The 18484-nt window shown below is 35.2% G+C and overlaps 1 protein-coding gene across 1 annotated transcript in view; it reads left to right on the top strand.

Moving 5' to 3' along the window:
• Positions 1 to 18484, top strand: part of LOC142349748 (uncharacterized) — a 48925-nt gene that overhangs the window by 9765 nt on the left and 20676 nt on the right. The window contains exons 4-5 of the mRNA XM_075401495.1: positions 13728 to 13852; positions 16380 to 16537. Coding sequence (XP_075257610.1) covers positions 13728 to 13852; positions 16380 to 16537 — 283 coding nt within the window. The remainder of the gene's footprint in view (positions 1 to 13727; positions 13853 to 16379; positions 16538 to 18484) is intronic.

Raw genomic sequence — 18484 nt, 5'->3', positions numbered from 1 at the left:
TACTCCTCAAAATGATTGAAGATGTTTGAGGGTAATAGGCTAAAAATGACCCGATTAACCTCTAATCTTACAGCTTTTTGGTGTAAAATTTCGCCACAGGCATAAAATCAACCAAATATTGTTGCTAACAAGCCAAAAAGAAGTTGACCATAAATGGCACCTCTCTAAGCTTAAATCGGCTCATATATGGTCAATCAACATTTTTTTCGAAAAGTACCTATTATGTCCCAGATATGAGATAGTCAAAAAACAATCTACCTTAAGGAAACCTAATTTTCGTTAAAAAAACAAATTGAGCCGAAATATAAACGGTAACTTAATACTGCTTTGATGGGTCATACAGGGACCGTTCTATCGATGTTAGTATACCATTTACAGTTCTTTGTGGTAAATAATTCTGGTCAAATCGGGATTGTGCCGTGAGACTTTTTTGATAATTCTTAGGCGTTTTTAGTAATTCTTGATAGTTTGACTTTTGTTGAATTTGAGATTGTTTTGAAACTTCAGACAAAACGCATATTTTCCTTCGAACTTAGTCCTGTCCATGATGAAAAGACTATTACGTATTCTTGCGAAATGTGATTAAAATAGAATGAAGTTGCCGCTTATATTCGCAGATCACTTAACCATTGTCCAGACTTTTATAATTTAGTTAACCTAGACCTTTAAAATTTTATTAGGGAATTAATTAGTTATGGCTTGATTTTCTATCCTATTTATTGCTAATTGTCTTATTCATCCTTATTTGGTATTTTATGACATTTCTTTAATTAGACGCTAGTTATGGGCAGAAACAACTGTTAAATGTCTTATTGCCAATTTTCTTATTCATTATTAATTGGTATTTTATGACATTCCTGTAATTAGACTCAAGTTATGGTAGATACAACGGTTAAAAGTATTCATCACCCACAATTACTAATACAAAGGAGATTTCTAGAAATAACCTGCAATTAGTTTTTTGTTCCTTTTGGTCTGATTAATTAGTTGTTCACTATCAACTTTAGCAATTGTGGTTATCATTCACGACATAAACGTGTTCACATAATCTTGTCATTGCTTTCTGCACTTTTTCAAAAACTTGCATTGTCGAGTTTTTACAAAATTGAAGCAAATTTGAACTAATTTTTTAAATGTTGGCAATGTCCACACACGCATAACCCTAATCGAAAGACATGGTCCAGAATTTTAGTGACATTTTTGAGTACTTTTTGCGAAGAAATTGCAGGTTTGCCAGGTAATCTGTTGTAACTCTGTAAAACTTATGATCACATAAACCCTATATCCATTATTCTTCGAATTAGGGAAGTTTTGAAATCAACATGTGATAGTGAAATTACTTTAATTATGATCTCAAATGAAGGTGCATGTAATTTATCATCAGGTTTAAAACGTGACGAACAAAACACAAACCTCATATGTGACAATAATTCCCACTAACAAAGAGTCTATAGAAATTCTGCTCCTTTAAGTTTTCTTTAAAAACCTCTTTATTACAGTTACCGGCTAGGAGTTCAACATAATTGAAGCATCTCAGCTTTAGGCTAACGGAAATTGCTTCTAAATAACTCTTCATATTGTTTTTATCCAAATTTCACAAAAATCTTTCCCGTGTTAAGTTCCAAATACAAAAAAATCATTACGTTGCAAAATTTAAACTAGTGTAGAGAAATATTACTCACATCCCGTACCTAACTCAAAGTGCGTTTCAGTACTAGGTCAGGAAAAATTCAATGCCTCATCATTACTGAATGATAGACTGATGCATGTCACACTTTTTACTGTCAGATTCGCGATCAGTCTGATATTACAATGGTCAGACTTGGGCCAAGTGCAAATTAAAAGTTCCGTACGGGGAGTGAACCCACGATCTCACGCTCCCTAGACGTTTTTCCTCCTTTCGTTGCCACCAATTCTGTTGAAATGTCTTTTGCGCCGCTATTATACGCTTGAAAGAAGCAAATTTCAAGCGAGAAAGCGAGCAAAAAATATTACATGGGTGACTTGCATTTGCAATTGCCCCGTACTGATTTACATTTGTAGCTCGGTACGGGTACATATCTGTTTCCAAAGATGCATGTTTTTGAGCTAAAATGAATAGCAGTGACAAGAGCTGGGCACTTATTCACTCTATCCGGTATTATTCTCACGCCGTTTCTGGTATCTACTTTTATGGTTACATTCCCACTACAATTTCAGGCGAGTCAATGACAGAAAGCCTAGAGGATGAAAAATTGCAGTAAATTCCCTTATATTCCTAGTATCTGATTAAGGAAATAACTTTCAGCTTTTCAGCTTACCAGAAAACACCTTTTTTCTCTAACAAAAGAATTGGATCTCAAGTAATTATTAAAATAATTCCTGCAAAAATTCTGCTAAATAATGTATTTTCTGAAAAATTAAAAAAAAACAAATGCGTGACCTAATTCTGGGAATGATCTTTATCGTAGGTTATCTCTGAACACGAATTATAAAATCAATGCAATTGCACACAGTATTGACTACTTCTAACCGCAAATTTAGCAACATGTAATGAAACATATATTCTAGACTTTTGGTTGCTCTTATTTGGTTTCGACTTTTTGTCAGATGTTTTCGGGAAAGAGTAACTCTCAGTTTTTCGGCGCTAAATTAATCATCGGCAATTTTCTTGCTTTTTTTTGAGTTCACAAGATCATTGGGAACATGCTCCAAGAAGGAGGGCAGGGGTTGAAGATCAACTTGATTGTCGTTTGATCCGATATCCTTGAACCCATATAAATGGAAATGAAAAATCTGTAAGGATAATAACATCAAAGGGCGTGGATGTAGCTCATGTTGCGTAAGGCCGGAGCAAAAAATCTGAATTAAAAATTACGGAGAAAAAACACGCGCGAGGCCGGCGACCGAACGCACCAACGAGCCGCAAGCCGTTTTTACTCTGGCAACTCGTACTTCACCGTCTCGTCTAGGGGATGTTTCCACAACTCTTCCAAGGGGCCGAAATCCTCTCGGCGTCAAATCTCTGAGTACCCACACAACATCTCCAACTTTCAGAGGAGCCTGGTTGTTGTCTGTCCATTTGCGTCTCTTGAGTAATGTCGGCAGGTACTCTCTAAACAAACGCCGCCACACGTGGTTCATCAACTGCTGAAGGTGCTTCCAGTTCTTGAAACGAGCTGGCTGTTGATCTCCAAAGTTTCCGGGCGGCAGGGAACTGTACAGGCGTTGAATGAGGAAATGGTTAGGAGTGAGTGGTTCTTCGTTTTCAGGCTGATCGGCAACGTTTGTCAGGGGTCTGGAAATCAGTATTGCTTCAACTTCAACCATTATTGTCTCAAAGATGTCGCAGGAGAGACGCTTAGATGCTAGAATGATCAAGAGTGTCCACTTGGTGCTCTGAATCAATCGCTCCCACACGCCGCCGAAATGAGGGCCATACTGTGGGTTAAATTTCCATGTGCTTGTGGCTGCAGCTAGGGCATTATATATCTTGTTTTTGTCTAAAGCCTTAACCGATTTCTTCAGCTCTTCGGAAGCGCCGACAAATGTTTTTCCGTTATCGCTGTGCAACAAAATTGGTTGGCATCTTCGGCAAGTGAACCGTCGATATGCATTATCTGTATTTAAATCTGGACATGTTTCCAAATGGACTGCTCGCGTAGCGAGACATGTAAAAATAAGTCCATAACGTTTCTCGATTTTGCTTCGTTTGTCTTCAATATAAAACGGGCCAAAAAAGTCCAGTCCTGTGTTGGCAAACGGAAAATTGGTTTCTTCTGTGGGGAAGCGAAATGCAGGAAGTGGGGCCATTATTAGTTGCATATTCTGGGTGTCAAAACGGCTACACAGAAAACATCGGTATTTTATTGAAAGTAGTGTTTTTCGAAGTCCGATAACGTAGTAGCGTTGTTTTACGATTGTTTTGACCGGTTCTGTTGCTTGATGAGCACAAATTCTGCTTTTTTTTCGATCACCAATTCTGTTGGAGCAAATAGGAGACGGCCATTAGATCGTAAAAGTCCGTTTTGGTCATTTATCTGATTTAAGTTTCTCAATTTGCTCTTGGCGTCTAACTTTTGTGATCTTTTTAATGCTTTGATTGTTTAAGAGAAAACATTGTTTTTAGACAACTTTAGCAGAAAATTTTGAGATAAACAAACATCATCCTTAGTGTGTTGACTTTTGTTGGAACGATTCATCTTAGCTCTGTAAATAAAATTGAAGACAGTTGTGAGGGTTAAAAGTAGTTTATTCCATGTTGAAAAAGCGGTTCGGGTCTAGGACAGGTTTGATTGGTGTTTTTGTATATCTGGCTACGGCACCCACGGTTGAAATCTTTTCCATATCTTTCCAAAAACTTTCAGTGTCCTGCAAAAATTATTGTGCTGTAAGCCATTTCCAGGGGATATCTGATTGCCGAAGGCCACGCGTTCCATGATCGGCTGGATTATTATTAGTTGGGACATGGTTCTACTCATTAGTTTTATTTGTTTTCTTAATTTCTTCGAGTCAGTTCGAGATGAAAGCGCTTTTTTTTAAGTTGAGCTGATGCAATCTAAGACAACACGACTATCGTTCCACAAGTAGATTTTTTCAAATTTTAATATCAATTTGGATTGTATCAATGTGCGGAGGCGTGTACCTAAAACGGCTGCTTTGAGTTCTCATTTTGGCACACTTATTTCTCTAATTGGTGCAAGTTTGCATTTTCCAAGCAAAAAAGATGTTTGAAAGATTTCGTCCGGTTTTCGGGTGCGAATGTAGGCAACAAAGACATGGAGCTGGTGAATTTTTTCCTATTTCGTTGAGATGTTCAACCATCTGGGGATTTCGATATAAGGCATTGCAAAGTAACTATCGAGCACTTTTTGTAATTTGGAACGTAGTTCTGCGGGAAGTGGTTCATCCCACTTCTTGCCTAGCTTCCAGATTTGTTTTAAAAGCATTCTGATTCTAATTGTGAGCGGGGACAAAAATCCTAGGGGATCGAAAATGTTTGATACTAAGCTGAAAATTTTCCTTTGTGTATGCTCACTTGCAGTTCAGGGAAATTGTTCTAATGTCTTCATTAAAAAACAGTCAGTTCTGGTATTCCATTTCTGACAGGGGACTCAATTGATCTCTTTTAGTTCATCTCGATCTTCTTACTCAATGAACCTTAGGGCTTCATGCTTGTTTGATAAAAACTTTGTTAAGCGAAAGCCACCTTTATGAAGGCTACTTTTTGTCTGGTTAATGGTTTCAATTGCTTCTTCTATAGACGGCAAAGAATGGATCTAGTCGTCCATATAAAAACTTTTTTTGATTGCAGAAACTGCTTTTGGAAATTCAATTGCATTATCTTCTACGCAACGGTTCAGCACAAAAATTGCACAATGGGGGAGCAGGTTCCTCCAAAAATTAATCTGGTAAACTGGTATTGGTTAACAATCCTTTCATTGGGCCAGAGAAAGCGTAGTGCAGATAGGTCCTTATGCTTTATTGCTATCTGCGTGAACATGCCTTTAATATCAGAGAGAATGGAAACTGGGTTTTCACGAAACCACAGAAGGATTCCTTCCTAGTTGTTCAGCAAATCTGTTCCGGTGCATTTCAACTGGCTTGACATAAAAATTTTAAAGATCTGTTGTGAGAGCTTGCTCATACAACTCCTTTAATTGGATGTCATTACTGAGTTGCTTATGAAGACTTTTCAGCTGGCTGAGAGCTGCGAAATAGTTATTTTCTATTATCAATGGCTTTCTCCTAGGGATTCCAATTTCGTACATCTCACCATTGTAAGTGATTGTCTTTTTCAATAGGTCAGGGGCTTCCTTGTCAGCGGGATTTGAAGTTTCACTCTCGGGTTGAGTTCCTTCAGCTTCAGTTTTCCAGAATTGCTCAAGCAATTCATCGAGGGGCTGATCGTCGGAGCTTTGTCGTGATACGTGGTACACCTACTGTTTCTGCTGGTAAAATCGTTGTTTGGGTTGCTTTTGCACTCTTTCGTACTCTCCAGCTAGGGTCCATCTAAGCCTCGTCTTTACGCCGAAAGGTTGATTTTTAGTTGCCGGGATGACTTCAATTGGATGTGTGAAATTAAAAGTGTATATTCCCAAAAGTGCACCAATTTTGGCTTCAGCTATTACTGGGAAGTGAATATGACTGACTTTTTTGAATGCATCGCAAAACTGGTTGAGTTCAAATGTATTAGCTGGTGCTACATTTAAACAAGGAGTGCTATAAGTTGTTGTAATTTGAAACTTTTGATCCAAATTTTCGTAGTGTGCAACTGTCACTTGTTCAAAAATTTTTGAAAATTGCATATCATGCTATGTGTTAAGATGCTGATGCGTAGTGGCTTCTTGATCGTCGCATGGAAGTGCAAGGAACTCTGTGATTTTGTAAAGCATGAAAATAAATTGGCTTCCTGGATCGATCAGAGCGTACGTATCGAAGGCTTTCTTGTCGTTTAGAAAAGATACTGGGATAAGTTGAAGCTGGTCGAAGCAGTCGATTGGTGTAGACTGTAGATGATTCACGGTAACTTTTTGATTGGCATTGTTCAAATTAGCGCGCTGAAATTGATTCTGATTTTTGTTTGCAAAAGATTGTCCGTAGCGGCTCTTTTGTTATTTGGATGAGACGCTGGCGTTGCTGTTACTTCCTGGTTCATATTGCTGTTTGATTGGTTGAGTTTCTTGGTTGGTAACATTTGTACCTGTGGAATTGCTGGTGGCAAAAGCAGCTGGCGGACGCTTGATAATTTTGCCAGGGTCATGCAGTGTTGTGTGGTGGTATCCGCTGCATGTTTGGCAGCGTTTTGTTGATGGGCAGTTCTGCTTCTTGTATTTATTGCTCAAACAGCTCGAGAAAATATTGCTCTTGCTTAGAATGTCAAATCGCTGGCTTTGGAAACATTTTGGTAATCGGAACAGGTGGCTAGTATATGGTTTCCACGTCATTTCTCGCAAACACGTTTTGATTGATTTGCGTTGTTTAGGTTTGGAAGTGACGGAGCGCTAGGTGGTTTCACAGTACCGCTGCTGCTTGTTGTTGTTGACTGATTTCAATTAGTCGGCTGTGCTGGAAAGCCTGAACTTTGGTTGCTTAAATTTCTTGCGTGACTATCACTGACGTTCAAGTTCCCAGAATTAGTTAAATTATTTCTAGGAAGGTTATTTTGCTGGAAGTTTTCGCGGTTTATCTTATCGTACACATGTGCTTCAACTTCTAACCACTTCTGAAATTCAACTAAATTGGTTGGTGTTTCGATTGATGTAACAGTGTGCTCTGTCCATTTGAGGAGGATGTTACGCGGGATTTTTTCTTTAACTTTTTTCATAAGTTTTGAGCTCTATAGGTCCGCTGTGTAACCCAAGTATTGGAAAGCTTGCACTAAACGTCTCAAGAACAAGGCAAAGGCTACAAAGTTTTGTTTGTTATAGTCATTAGTTGATTTCTAGTTTTCTAATTGATTTATGAATGCGTTCAACACTTTTGTAGGATCACCAAAATATGACATGAGTTCGTTTAAAACTGTGTTATAATAATCAAGATCGCATGACTACGCTTGGATCACATCTTTTACTTTGCCAGTAACTGCATTTTGCAAGTATGTGTCAGTAATACTGGTGTTTTTATGTACGAGGCAAAAAAAAGTTATTTGTCCATTCGTGGTACTTCAATGGGTTGCCATTAAAATTTTGAATCGTAAGAGGTGGTAACTTGATTGAGTGTTTACTTGTTGAATTGTGCCAATATGGAGCTGTGTTTGAGGTCAGCGGTAAAAAGTTGATTTCAAATTAAGGGTTTTTTGAAACTTTCGTTTGATATCGGATGTAAAACGCTGGAAATCTGATGTGAATGTGGAATGTGTTGTTCGGGTTTTCGCTCTGCTGAAGGCAGTGTTTGTGGGGGAAACGATGAGATTGACGGAGCAATGGGAACACTTTCAGTTTATGGTTTTGTACAGGTTGTTTGTTGAACACCAAATGGGTTGAGCGGCTCAATGCCAACGGTTTTGACTTGTGAATTTGGCTGGAATTGAGTAAAGCTTCCAGGTAAAATTTTATTCTCTGTGTTTTTCAATTCCTGTTCATTATGTACTGGTAAAGATGTTATGTTAGAAGTTTGAAAATTGTTCGCATTTTGGCAGGAATTTTCAGAGAACTGATTAAAGTTTGCCATTGTGTTACTCTGTTCAAATGGTTGTTTTGTCTGTTGCAGATCAAAATCTAGATTCTGTGCGTTTTCGTGACTGTAATTTTTAACCAAACAGGGATTCATCAAGAGGGGATTATGTGTTCCTTGCTATATGGAACAACCCATGCTCTTTGGTTGAAACGTTTGCGTCTGAAACCGTTCCTCAGCGATATCGCGAGAAAATTCAGATAGCATGTTTTTTTACTGAAATTGATTATTAAGGTTTTCCTGAGGAAAATGGTTTCGAAATTTGTTTTGCGTGTTTACAAATTAAGCCACTGGATTACATCATTTTGTGCTTTAAACTGCTGCTGGTTGACTGTAAAATTATCAACAGCAGATAACGATGTATCACTGAGAGCAAAACGATCGGGAGTTTTTGCGACGGTCGTCTCAGGTTTCGCAAAAATTTTATCCGAGTGTTTTACTTCTGTTTAGATTGAACTGTGTTAATCTGTTTTTCTTCTGGATTGAACTGTGTTATCGATGTTCATTGGTGTGATTAAATTTGCTGTGCTCATTCCAATAGAAGGGGCATACTCGTTGTTGCCATTTAAAAGTTTTGACAACATTGATTTGGTCCTGTGGCATTCAGACAAAACAGGGATGGTTTCTCCGATCTCGGTGGGAGAGGTGGTGTTTTGTTGGGTAATGATAAACGTTCCGGGTTGCTTGCTTCTGGAAATTCGTTCATTGATGGTGAGCATCTCCGTGAGGTTTGACACCTGGCAGTCGTATGAGTTGTCACACTGACATCGTCGCGTATCCTAGTTGAAGATTGGCTGAGTAGTCCAGCGTCATCTGAACTGTCAATTTTGAGTTCAAGTTTTTCCAGACGTGACAGAAGGTTTGAATATCGTTCCATGACAGATGAAGTGCTGTTGGAGTTTGGAGTTTCCCTAAACACGCCATCAAGTGCTGTTTTTAGTTCGTTGACGTTTGCTTTTGCTTTATTGATGAGCAGGGTGAGTGATCTGAAACCCTTTCGCTGATCAAAAGCAGACTGAAAGAGGTCCAGCTTGCTTTTCAAAGTGAGTTCTGCAATTTTGAATTTGTTTAACGCGTACTGACAACTTTGACTGTTCTTCTTTGGCATCTTGTTCTTGTTGGTCTTTTTCGTACTAACAGGTAAAAAACGGCTTTGAAACCGGAGTGACGCAAATTTCAAAGTTGAAAAACAATCCCTATGGCACTATGAGGCTAATCAACCCCAGGTTTTTTGTTGTTGAAAAATACGACGCAATTTTTCTGAAAAAATATAATCCTAGTGTTTTTTGTTCTGCTAAATCTAGCTACTTTTATCTCTAAAAAAAAAAAAATAACCATTTGCGCATGCTTGTTTCGTTATTACAATAAACACGACCAAATAATTGCTAGAACGTGGGAAAATGAAAATGATCTTGTAGTCGAATAAGTATATGGCAAACACTTTTTTTTGAAAAAGGAACCAAAAATGCTACTGCTGAGATCCTGTGTTGAAAAAGATCAATTTTTTTTGCGGTGCGAATGGACAACGTGAGCTACAGACAAGCAGACAAGACAAATTGATTTGTGCTGAAGCACTTTTGAATTTCTTTCCCTTTATGTTGAACTGCTTGATTCTTGTTTTCTCTTCAAAAGTTTTGAAATCTTTACTTTGATAATTCCCTCCGCTCTTGAAACTGCTGACACTAAGCTTTGAAGATCATCTACTATAGTAAGTACTGACACCAAAATTGCTCTCTTCTTCTATCTGGTGACTACTGAGACCGAAAAGGTCAAAGGGACTTCTTTCGGCAACTTCTAAGACCGCGGACAAAAACGAAGAGACGTTTGAGTTATCCAACTCGAAAAGCTTGTTTGCGTGAGCAAATTTAAGTGGGGAAATATTTCGAGTTTTTGATTCTCTTGCTTTTGAGCTAAAGAAAAGCGAGTTCTAAATTTTTTCTCTATTTTTGAGAAATTGTTTTCAGTGCATACTAACCCATTAACTAGGCGCGCGGCTAGTAGTATGCACAAACTAAAATAAAAAAATGTGAGTGTCTGGTTTTCTTAAGAATAGATACTACCCCATTAACTAGGCTCGGGGCTAGTAGTATGCAATTAAGGTCAAAGAAAACACAAAATTCATTTGTATGGTCTTTTTCTTTTTGAAGAAGCGTTTCAGGAACTTTTCTCTCTGTTCTTCACGGTTTTGCATAATGATTAAATAATTTCTCGGCTTTTTGTAATAAAATGTGGAGGCTGATTCAATAGGTCGTTTTAAAACTCGCTTGATGATTTAAATAAACGTTAGAAAAAAATGAATTTTGATTTCTATAAGTCAGAGAAACAATTTTGCCACTTCTCTGTTGCTTCTTTGCAGTTTTGCAAAAATGCTAAAATTATTTATCAGCTTGTTTTGAAATAAACTGAAGTGCTGCGATCAATAGGTTTTCGTTGATCTACTAAATCTTTTAACCAAAAACGTTGGGGAAAACGTTTTAATTTTTTTTTCTTTGAGTGAATGGAGCAATTTTACCAATTTTATGTTGCCTCTTTACAAAATGCAAAAATCGAAATACTAATTCAACTAAAAATACTACTAAAAACACTACTAAAAATACTAATAACAAACTGAGGGGGCTCAATGAATGTATTTTTTTTGATCTACTAATCATATTTAAAAAAAACGTCAACAAAAAGTTTTTTTTATATTTTAAATTCAAAGATGCAAATTTGCTAAACTCAAGTCGTTTTTTTACTAAATTGCAAAAGCGATAAAAAAAGCTTTAAAAGCTGTTTTGCACAAAATAAGGGGGTTCAATTAATAGGTTTTCTTGGATCTACTAACTGTTTATATCAAAACGTCAAGAAAACATTTTTTGAATTTTTTAAGTCAAAGATGCAATTTTGCTAAATTCTAGTTGCCTCTTTGTTAAAATGCAAAATCCATTGACTAATTTTAAAACTTGTATTATAGCAAGCTGAGTAGGCCCAAGCAATAGGTTTTAATGGAATTACTAATTGTTTATATCAAAACGTCAAGAAAACGTTTTTTAAATTTTTTAAGTCAAACATGCAATTTTGCTAATTTCTAGTTGCCTCTTTGTTAAAATGCACAATCCTTACACTAATATTAAAACTTGAGGGGGCAAACTGAGGGGGCCCAATTAATAGGTTTTCTTGGGCCTACTAAATTTTTATATCATAACGTCAAGAAAACGGTTTTTGAATTTTTTAAGTCAAAGAAGCAATTTTGCCAAATTCTAATTGCCTCTTTGTTTATAATGCAAAATCCATAAACTAACTTTAAAACTTGTATAACAGCAAACTGAGGGGGCCCAATCAATAGGTTTTTTGGATTTATTAAATAGTCTTCATTAAAACGTCAGAATAACAGTTTTTTGATTTTTGTCTCTCAAGAAAGCACTTTTGCGGTGTTTTTTCGCTTTTCGACTTTCGAACAAAAATTTTACATAAACAACTCAACTAAAAAAAATTCCAAATTAACGTTCAACTGAAGTGTTCTAATAAACTAGTAATTTTACTGTCATGTAGATTTTTTGCGACAAATCCAAAAAAATTTTTTTTTAAATTTTTGCGATGCAAAAAAAAACTATATCGTTTTTTCGTGCAATTTGTGTGTTTTTCTTTTGCTAAGTGCGGCATGTAGTTTCTCACGGCTATTTTTTTCATAAATAATCCACAAAAGCTCTTTGGGAACAATTTTCTTGTTTTCTGAGATTTTTTGTCGCAAAAAACTTCAAGTTTTTTTTGGATACGTCTAACCGGGGAAGGGACTTCTGAGGTGACGTCCTGAACCTCGGGCGATCATCTCTTGGTGACGTCTGCAACCAAAAAAAAGTCAGGCCTTCTTGATCGGGTGACGTCTGGAACCCTTGAAAAATCTATTGGTCTAAAAACCCATTGAATTCTCGTCAAATGGAGGTGTTGTGTGACTGGGTAACTGGTGGTCAGGTAGGCTCTTTCGTTCGGAAACTTGGTACGGTTTCTTTGTCTCTTTGTCTTTGGGGGGAAGTGGGGGTGTGATGGCACCTTCTTTGTTAAAAAAAATCCGTTTCAGAAGGTAGACTATGTTTCTTAATTACGGAGGTAGGTCTCCAATTTATGTAATGAAACATATATTCTAGACTTTTGGTTGCTCTTATTTGGTTGCGACTTCTTGTCAGATGTTTTCGGGAAAGAGTAACTCTCAGATTTTTGGCGGTGAAGTAATCATCGGCAAATTTCATGCTTTTCTTGAGTTCACAAAGTCATTGGGAACACAACAATTCACTGCCAAAATAACATATTTTGCAATTTTTGTCAGTAATGCCGCAACCTGAGTTCAAGTATTTCTTACATTTGGCCTGTATCTACTTTTTCAAGTCAGGAAGTTTACACAACAGATTCTGATAGTGCTATACTAAGCTCCAAAAGAGTTCCCTTCGGGACCATATTTGAGTTATAATAAGCTATTTATAGAATGTTCATTTATAAACTGAATGTTTATTAAAGCGCTGTATACCAGAACTGATTTACTAAATAATTTGCAGCGCAAATTGTAAGAAAATTTGCAGTAAAACTTAAATTTTCACAAACTTTTGCATCAATTTCTAAAAATTTCGCTTTTTTTGCAATTTCAAAATACTATTTAATTTTTGTTTCGTAATTAATATTTTTTATTTAAAAAAACAAGTTTTGCCTTGGTAACTTGGTAAATGTTGTTTTTCGATTGCAACTGAGAAAAAGTACGGAGATTGTTATAAATGAAGATTCTTTAATATTTCACCTCTTCTGATTCAATCCCTAGTGATCAAAGAATTCAAAGTCTTGCAAGAATCTTGCAAGAAATCTTGCAAGATAATAATGCATAGTTCTTCCATTTATCTTGCAAAATTCTTGCAAGAATTGAGTTCTTCCTGCAAGATTCTTGCAAGAATTGATTTCTTCTTGCAAGAATCTTGCTAGACCTTAAATTTTTTTTGCAAGAATCTTGCAAGATTTTGAATTTATTTTTGGTTACCTGGCTGAATGATTTTTCAGGTATTCAGAAGACGATTACAAAGATTTTTTTAAGTTTAATATGGTTCAGCTGCACCATATTAAACTTTAAAAAATCTTTGTAATCGTCTTCTGAATTTCAGATATATGATTCATGGTATGAAATACCATGAATCATATATCTGAAAAACTTACTCTTACTCTTATAAAAACTTTTCTTAGAAAAACTTTTCTAAGAAAAACTTTTCAGGTATCTAAAGTGTTATAAAATAAAATGTCACTTTCAGTGTATAATACGTAAGCATATAAGGATATACGTTATCTTCTTAGCTGAAAACATGATTCATACAAATTTTGATAACTTCACCAGTTGTCAGATAGATTAGCGACCGACAAATCGATACACTTTGTAAAGTATGTTATATTCTGTCTACACCATAGAATTTTTCAAGAATTCATACCACTGAACGGCCATGTATATGTATAGTGCTTTGTAATTAACAATTAGCTAGGATCTACAATTGTGAATTCTAGGAAAAATTGTAATTTTTTCATCAAAATTTACCACAATTGTATCAAGTTTTGTAATATTACAGCTTGCTGTAGTTTCCAGAGGAACATATACAAAACATACGGCCAAGAAATGGGCGTCTCGCCACATGGGTACTACATGAGAATTACAGACTTCACAAATGGAATCAAACTTCTTAACTGGGTTTACGTTAGTAACAACTTAGTAACCAAACTAAATTCAATAAACTGATTTATCTTAATTTGCTAGAATTTGTTTACAGAAAAATCCACCGCGAAAAAAAGGGGACTCGAAAAAAGTCTGCGTTTTTATAAATTTTTACTAAAACTAAATAAACCAAATATGCGAAAACAGTACAAAATAAGTTGGAGAGAGAGGACGCAAAACTAGATTGACAAGATCAGCTGAACAATATCAGGTATAATTTAAGACAACACTTTTTTGTTCAATTTTTTGAAACTTGCTTATATAATGAAACTTATTGATTGTATTTTACAAAAAACTTGTCAATTTCTTAGCTATCCGACTGCTTCATAACAGATGTTAATTGCGATAGCAGGACCAAAATTCTATGTCGCCAAACAATTTCTTGTATTGTGTTTTAATTTCGCTTATCACAAAAATGCTCTTGGTTTTTTTTAAAAACTTAGAGCTAATTTTACTGTCACATTTTGATGCATAAATGCAAGGATAAAAATCAAAAATAAATTATATATAGTTAGCATAAATTGTTCTTCACCTAACGCAACTGAGGTATACCCAAAAGCTCACGGGCAAATCTGCCCAATCTGTGTATCTCTTGTTTGTTTTCCTATGTTAACTTAACAACAATGCGAGAAACTCAATCAACTCAATAGAAAAACATTATTATTTTCATTGTAAAAGCACTCTCTAACTTAATTGAACTGGAAAAAAAACAAAAAACCATCTAATAGTTTATTTTTTAACAAACATTCTCTATTTTATCTTAGTGTTTATTTTCCAATAGACACCTGTCAGTAAAAGCAAAAAAGATTGAATAAAATTAATTGAAAATTTTTTGTTAAATTTAATGAAAAAACATTCATGATTTTAAACAGGTAAGAAAAACAGTTATCATTTCGTATGTGGGTTTTCAAAAAACAGTCCCTCTGTTGAGTTTAATTGATTGTGGACAAACAGGAGTTAAGAATTTGGTACTGAAAAAAATCTTCGTTTCATAAATGGAAAATTTTACTTAAATGCTAGGCTTATTGATGAAAGTATCCAAATCAACCATAGAGACTAAAAACGGAAAAATTAATCGGCTGCAAAAACCATTCAAATTGACCAACCTAAAAACCATTCACCAACCTAAAAAGTTGAGGACTCGTAGAGAAAATCTGATATTGATTGAAATAACAGAATTTTGTTGCTTTTCGTTTAATGCACATATTCATAATTGGGGTGGTGTTTTGCTAAATATCTCCCGGTAAGTTTATCTGAGCCCTACAAGGTATATTATTAAGTTTTAAATAATTTTTACATTCTCAAGTAATGAAGCTTGAAACCACGTTTACATGCTCGAAATCGCGCATTAAATCAATCTCATTTGTGGATTATAGATAAATTCAGTGCAAAAATTTGATGCATTCAGTGCAAAAAACAGATACCTAAACTGTGCGATGAAACATTACAGGACTTGTCACTTAATTTCCAACTTAAAAGTATCTCATTTCCTCAAAAATGTCGGAACCACTTTTTTGCGAAACATAATTAATAAGTTTGTCTCCTATTTTTGCAGATTTTTCTTATCTAGTTTCCACGCGATTTTTACTAAAGCGGAAAATTTGGGGTAAATCTCAGCACTGAACACAAGATAATAATGACGTTTGAAGAACTTTACTAGCGAATAGCCGTAAAAAATTTTTCGAGCAAATTTACTAACTTTCTGCTCCTCTTATTTTTAATTTGATTTCCTTAACATGTTAATTAATGTTACCCAGTTACTCCCACAGTTAATCTAAATTAACTTCTATTGTTGGATTGACATGTTGAATATATGTATTCACATGCAAGCTTCAGGCGCTTTCCCCATTTATTAAGTGATTGTTCGTAAGCTACGCCCTCCACTTTTCTCGAAAGTAAGTTTTAATCAGTATGGGTAGACGAGAATTGTCGATAATAAAAACGATAGGTACAAAAATGCTACACTCTGCCGGCTGTCATGAAGAGTGTGATACAAAAATGAAAAAAAAAACGTATCGAGCACTTTATACCAAAAAGATTAATATAAAAATTTAGCGAAGCTTATTTAGAACTGCGGAGACACCGAATTTAACAACAATTATTTGTTCTGGTTATTTTAACAATAGAATAAATTAAAGTTTACATTGCGTTTAATGGCATTGGGCAAAACGGCACGTTGGGTAAACTGGTATTGGGTAAACTGAAATTGGGTAAATTGTCCTCACACAGTTAATTTATTTGCATCAATCATTTGATTGTTTCTGCGTCTTTTATTTGTTGTTCTCTCTTGTTTTTATTCTTTGCCTGTATAAATTATTCTGTTTTTCGACCGACGGATGCATTAATAAAGTTTATCCAAGCCAATTTTTATGTATTGCAAACATTGATTTGGTTCATACATTCAAATTTCCTAACAAAATTATCGCAAAACAAGAATCATGCTTTTCAATGGATTAATAATCGTCAAACAACAACCCCCGAAACGGGAAAAATGAGGATTTTTTTCCAGGCCGAGTACCAAGAACATCTGTGCAGTAATTTGATAGTGTCAGTTGGGTTTGGACAAGGCGACATTATTCTGGCAGGTGATGTTCGATCCGGCTACTCCTTTATTCTGCCAGTTTTCTGGGCCAGTGACTTCTTTATTGTACCAGATGGTCGTTTCAGGTTAGCATAATGCATCACCCGGATCGAGGTGTCCGCCCGTATTCCACCGTTTTTAAAAGCCAATTCCACTTTGTAAAGCCAATTCCTCCAAAAACCATTTTAAGGAAATTACAATTTTTACACTCTTTACCCCTTTAGTCCACTCTTATTACACTTTTTCCCCGGGTGAAAATTTCTGTGAGTTGTGTCAGTGTGTCAAAGCAAAAAAGTATTTACAATATCCACTGAATGTGTAAAAAAAACTTTTAACTGCTGGTTGTGCTGCAAGATTAAAAAATATTCAAAAATATTTTGTGCTAACCTAACCCTAACCCAGCACTAACGGTGTAAACATATTTTTTACACTCTTTACTCTCTTTTCTTTATTTTGGTAAATCCTTGACACGGCCAGCTACCAAGCGCATGTGGCCTCTATTTTTTTTACTCCCCAGTCCGAAAAAATCTATGATAAAACTTCATCCAATATATCGTCCAAATTTACGTCCAAATTGATGTCCGGGCCTATTAATTCGGTGTAATCTCAAGTTGGGTGCGAACAGATATCAGTTTTGGTCTCGGACATCAAAATAGGGAAAGATTTAGCGGAAAATTTTTGTCGCAGTATTGTTGTATCTTCTTCATCTGTTTTATTGAAGCTATCAAAAAAAAAATTGCTTTGACCAGTTCTGACGTGACATCTATTAGTATTAGACATATCTTTAGTAAAAAATTTTTTTGTTCTGCCGATATCAAGATAATTTTATGAGTTTGTTCTGAACATTCAGAAAATAAACTTTTTCATTCTTAACATCGCAACCATATCATGTCTACCAGAAATATAGATCACAATTTGGTTTCCAATGTTTCAACAACAGTTCAATTTTGCGAGAAGTTAGGTACTCTTGTTGTAATGAAACGGGCAATTTCAAAATTTGCCCGATTTTCTGAGGAAATTTGAACCTCAACCAGATTTTTGAGAAAACAATTTTATTCAACTCGAACCAAACCCAAAAGCAATAAATATTTGTTGGTTTAGTAATTAATATTATTTTCTTTGTTATTTATATTTTTTATTATATTATTTACAGTATTAATTTAAATTATTTGTTTGTAACTGTTCATAACTTTTTGAAATAGCTGAAAAAATTGTTTTACGGTGATTTTGAAACGAATATTGGGCCCTTCAACGCCTCAAACTTTTCACCAAAAAATGACACGCTGCCAAACTTTATAAAACATATTTTGTTCAAGTCGTGCTGTAAACAAAACAAATATCAAAACATTTCAAATTTACTTGAAGTCAGTTGATTGTACTAGACTTGAAGTACTAGACTTGCAGACAGTTGATTAATTAACTGAATATTGGATTCGTGAAAAAATGAAATTTTACATTTTCTGAGTGCTTATCACAGTTTGGGACAAAACAAGTTGGTCACTACAAACGGGAGCAGACATAAGGGATGGAGTAAGAATGCTCGTTCAAAAAAACCAGAAATTTTAAAACACAATGGTTAGAAATCAGTCAGCAATTAAAATTTGTCTCATTATTTTTTGTCCTCAAAAAAGAAATAGATAACTTATTTCAAAAGTTTCGGTTAAGTGATGAAACCTCTAATGTATTTATGTCAGCAGATGTTATTTCACACTCTAGAGACAGAAAAATTTATCAATTAATAGGTGCAGTCAGCCAATTTTTCAAGACTTAACTTCTTAATAAGTGTTATAAATTGCAAATATTATCAAATGAACAATGAGGACATTTATGCAACAAATTTAAAATGACAAAGTTTTGTCGGCGATGAGAGAAAATTCGGACGATAATTAAGTTGACAATTAACTTTATGCAAAATAATATTCCGAAGAATTTCAAAAACTTAAAAACTAAACAAAAAGTGGAAGAAGAAACCGAAAAACCAAATTTTTAGAACGAAATAGAGTGTTGGCATAACGTATTACTGGCATTAAAAC

This window comes from Convolutriloba macropyga, chromosome 11 (assembly GCF_964194025.1).
Source record: "Convolutriloba macropyga chromosome 11, txConMacr16.3, whole genome shotgun sequence".
NCBI classification, from domain to species: Eukaryota; Metazoa; Xenacoelomorpha; order Acoela; family Convolutidae; genus Convolutriloba; species Convolutriloba macropyga.
Note: the sequence above shows the minus strand (reverse complement) of the source record. Positions and strands in the feature narration are given on the sequence as shown.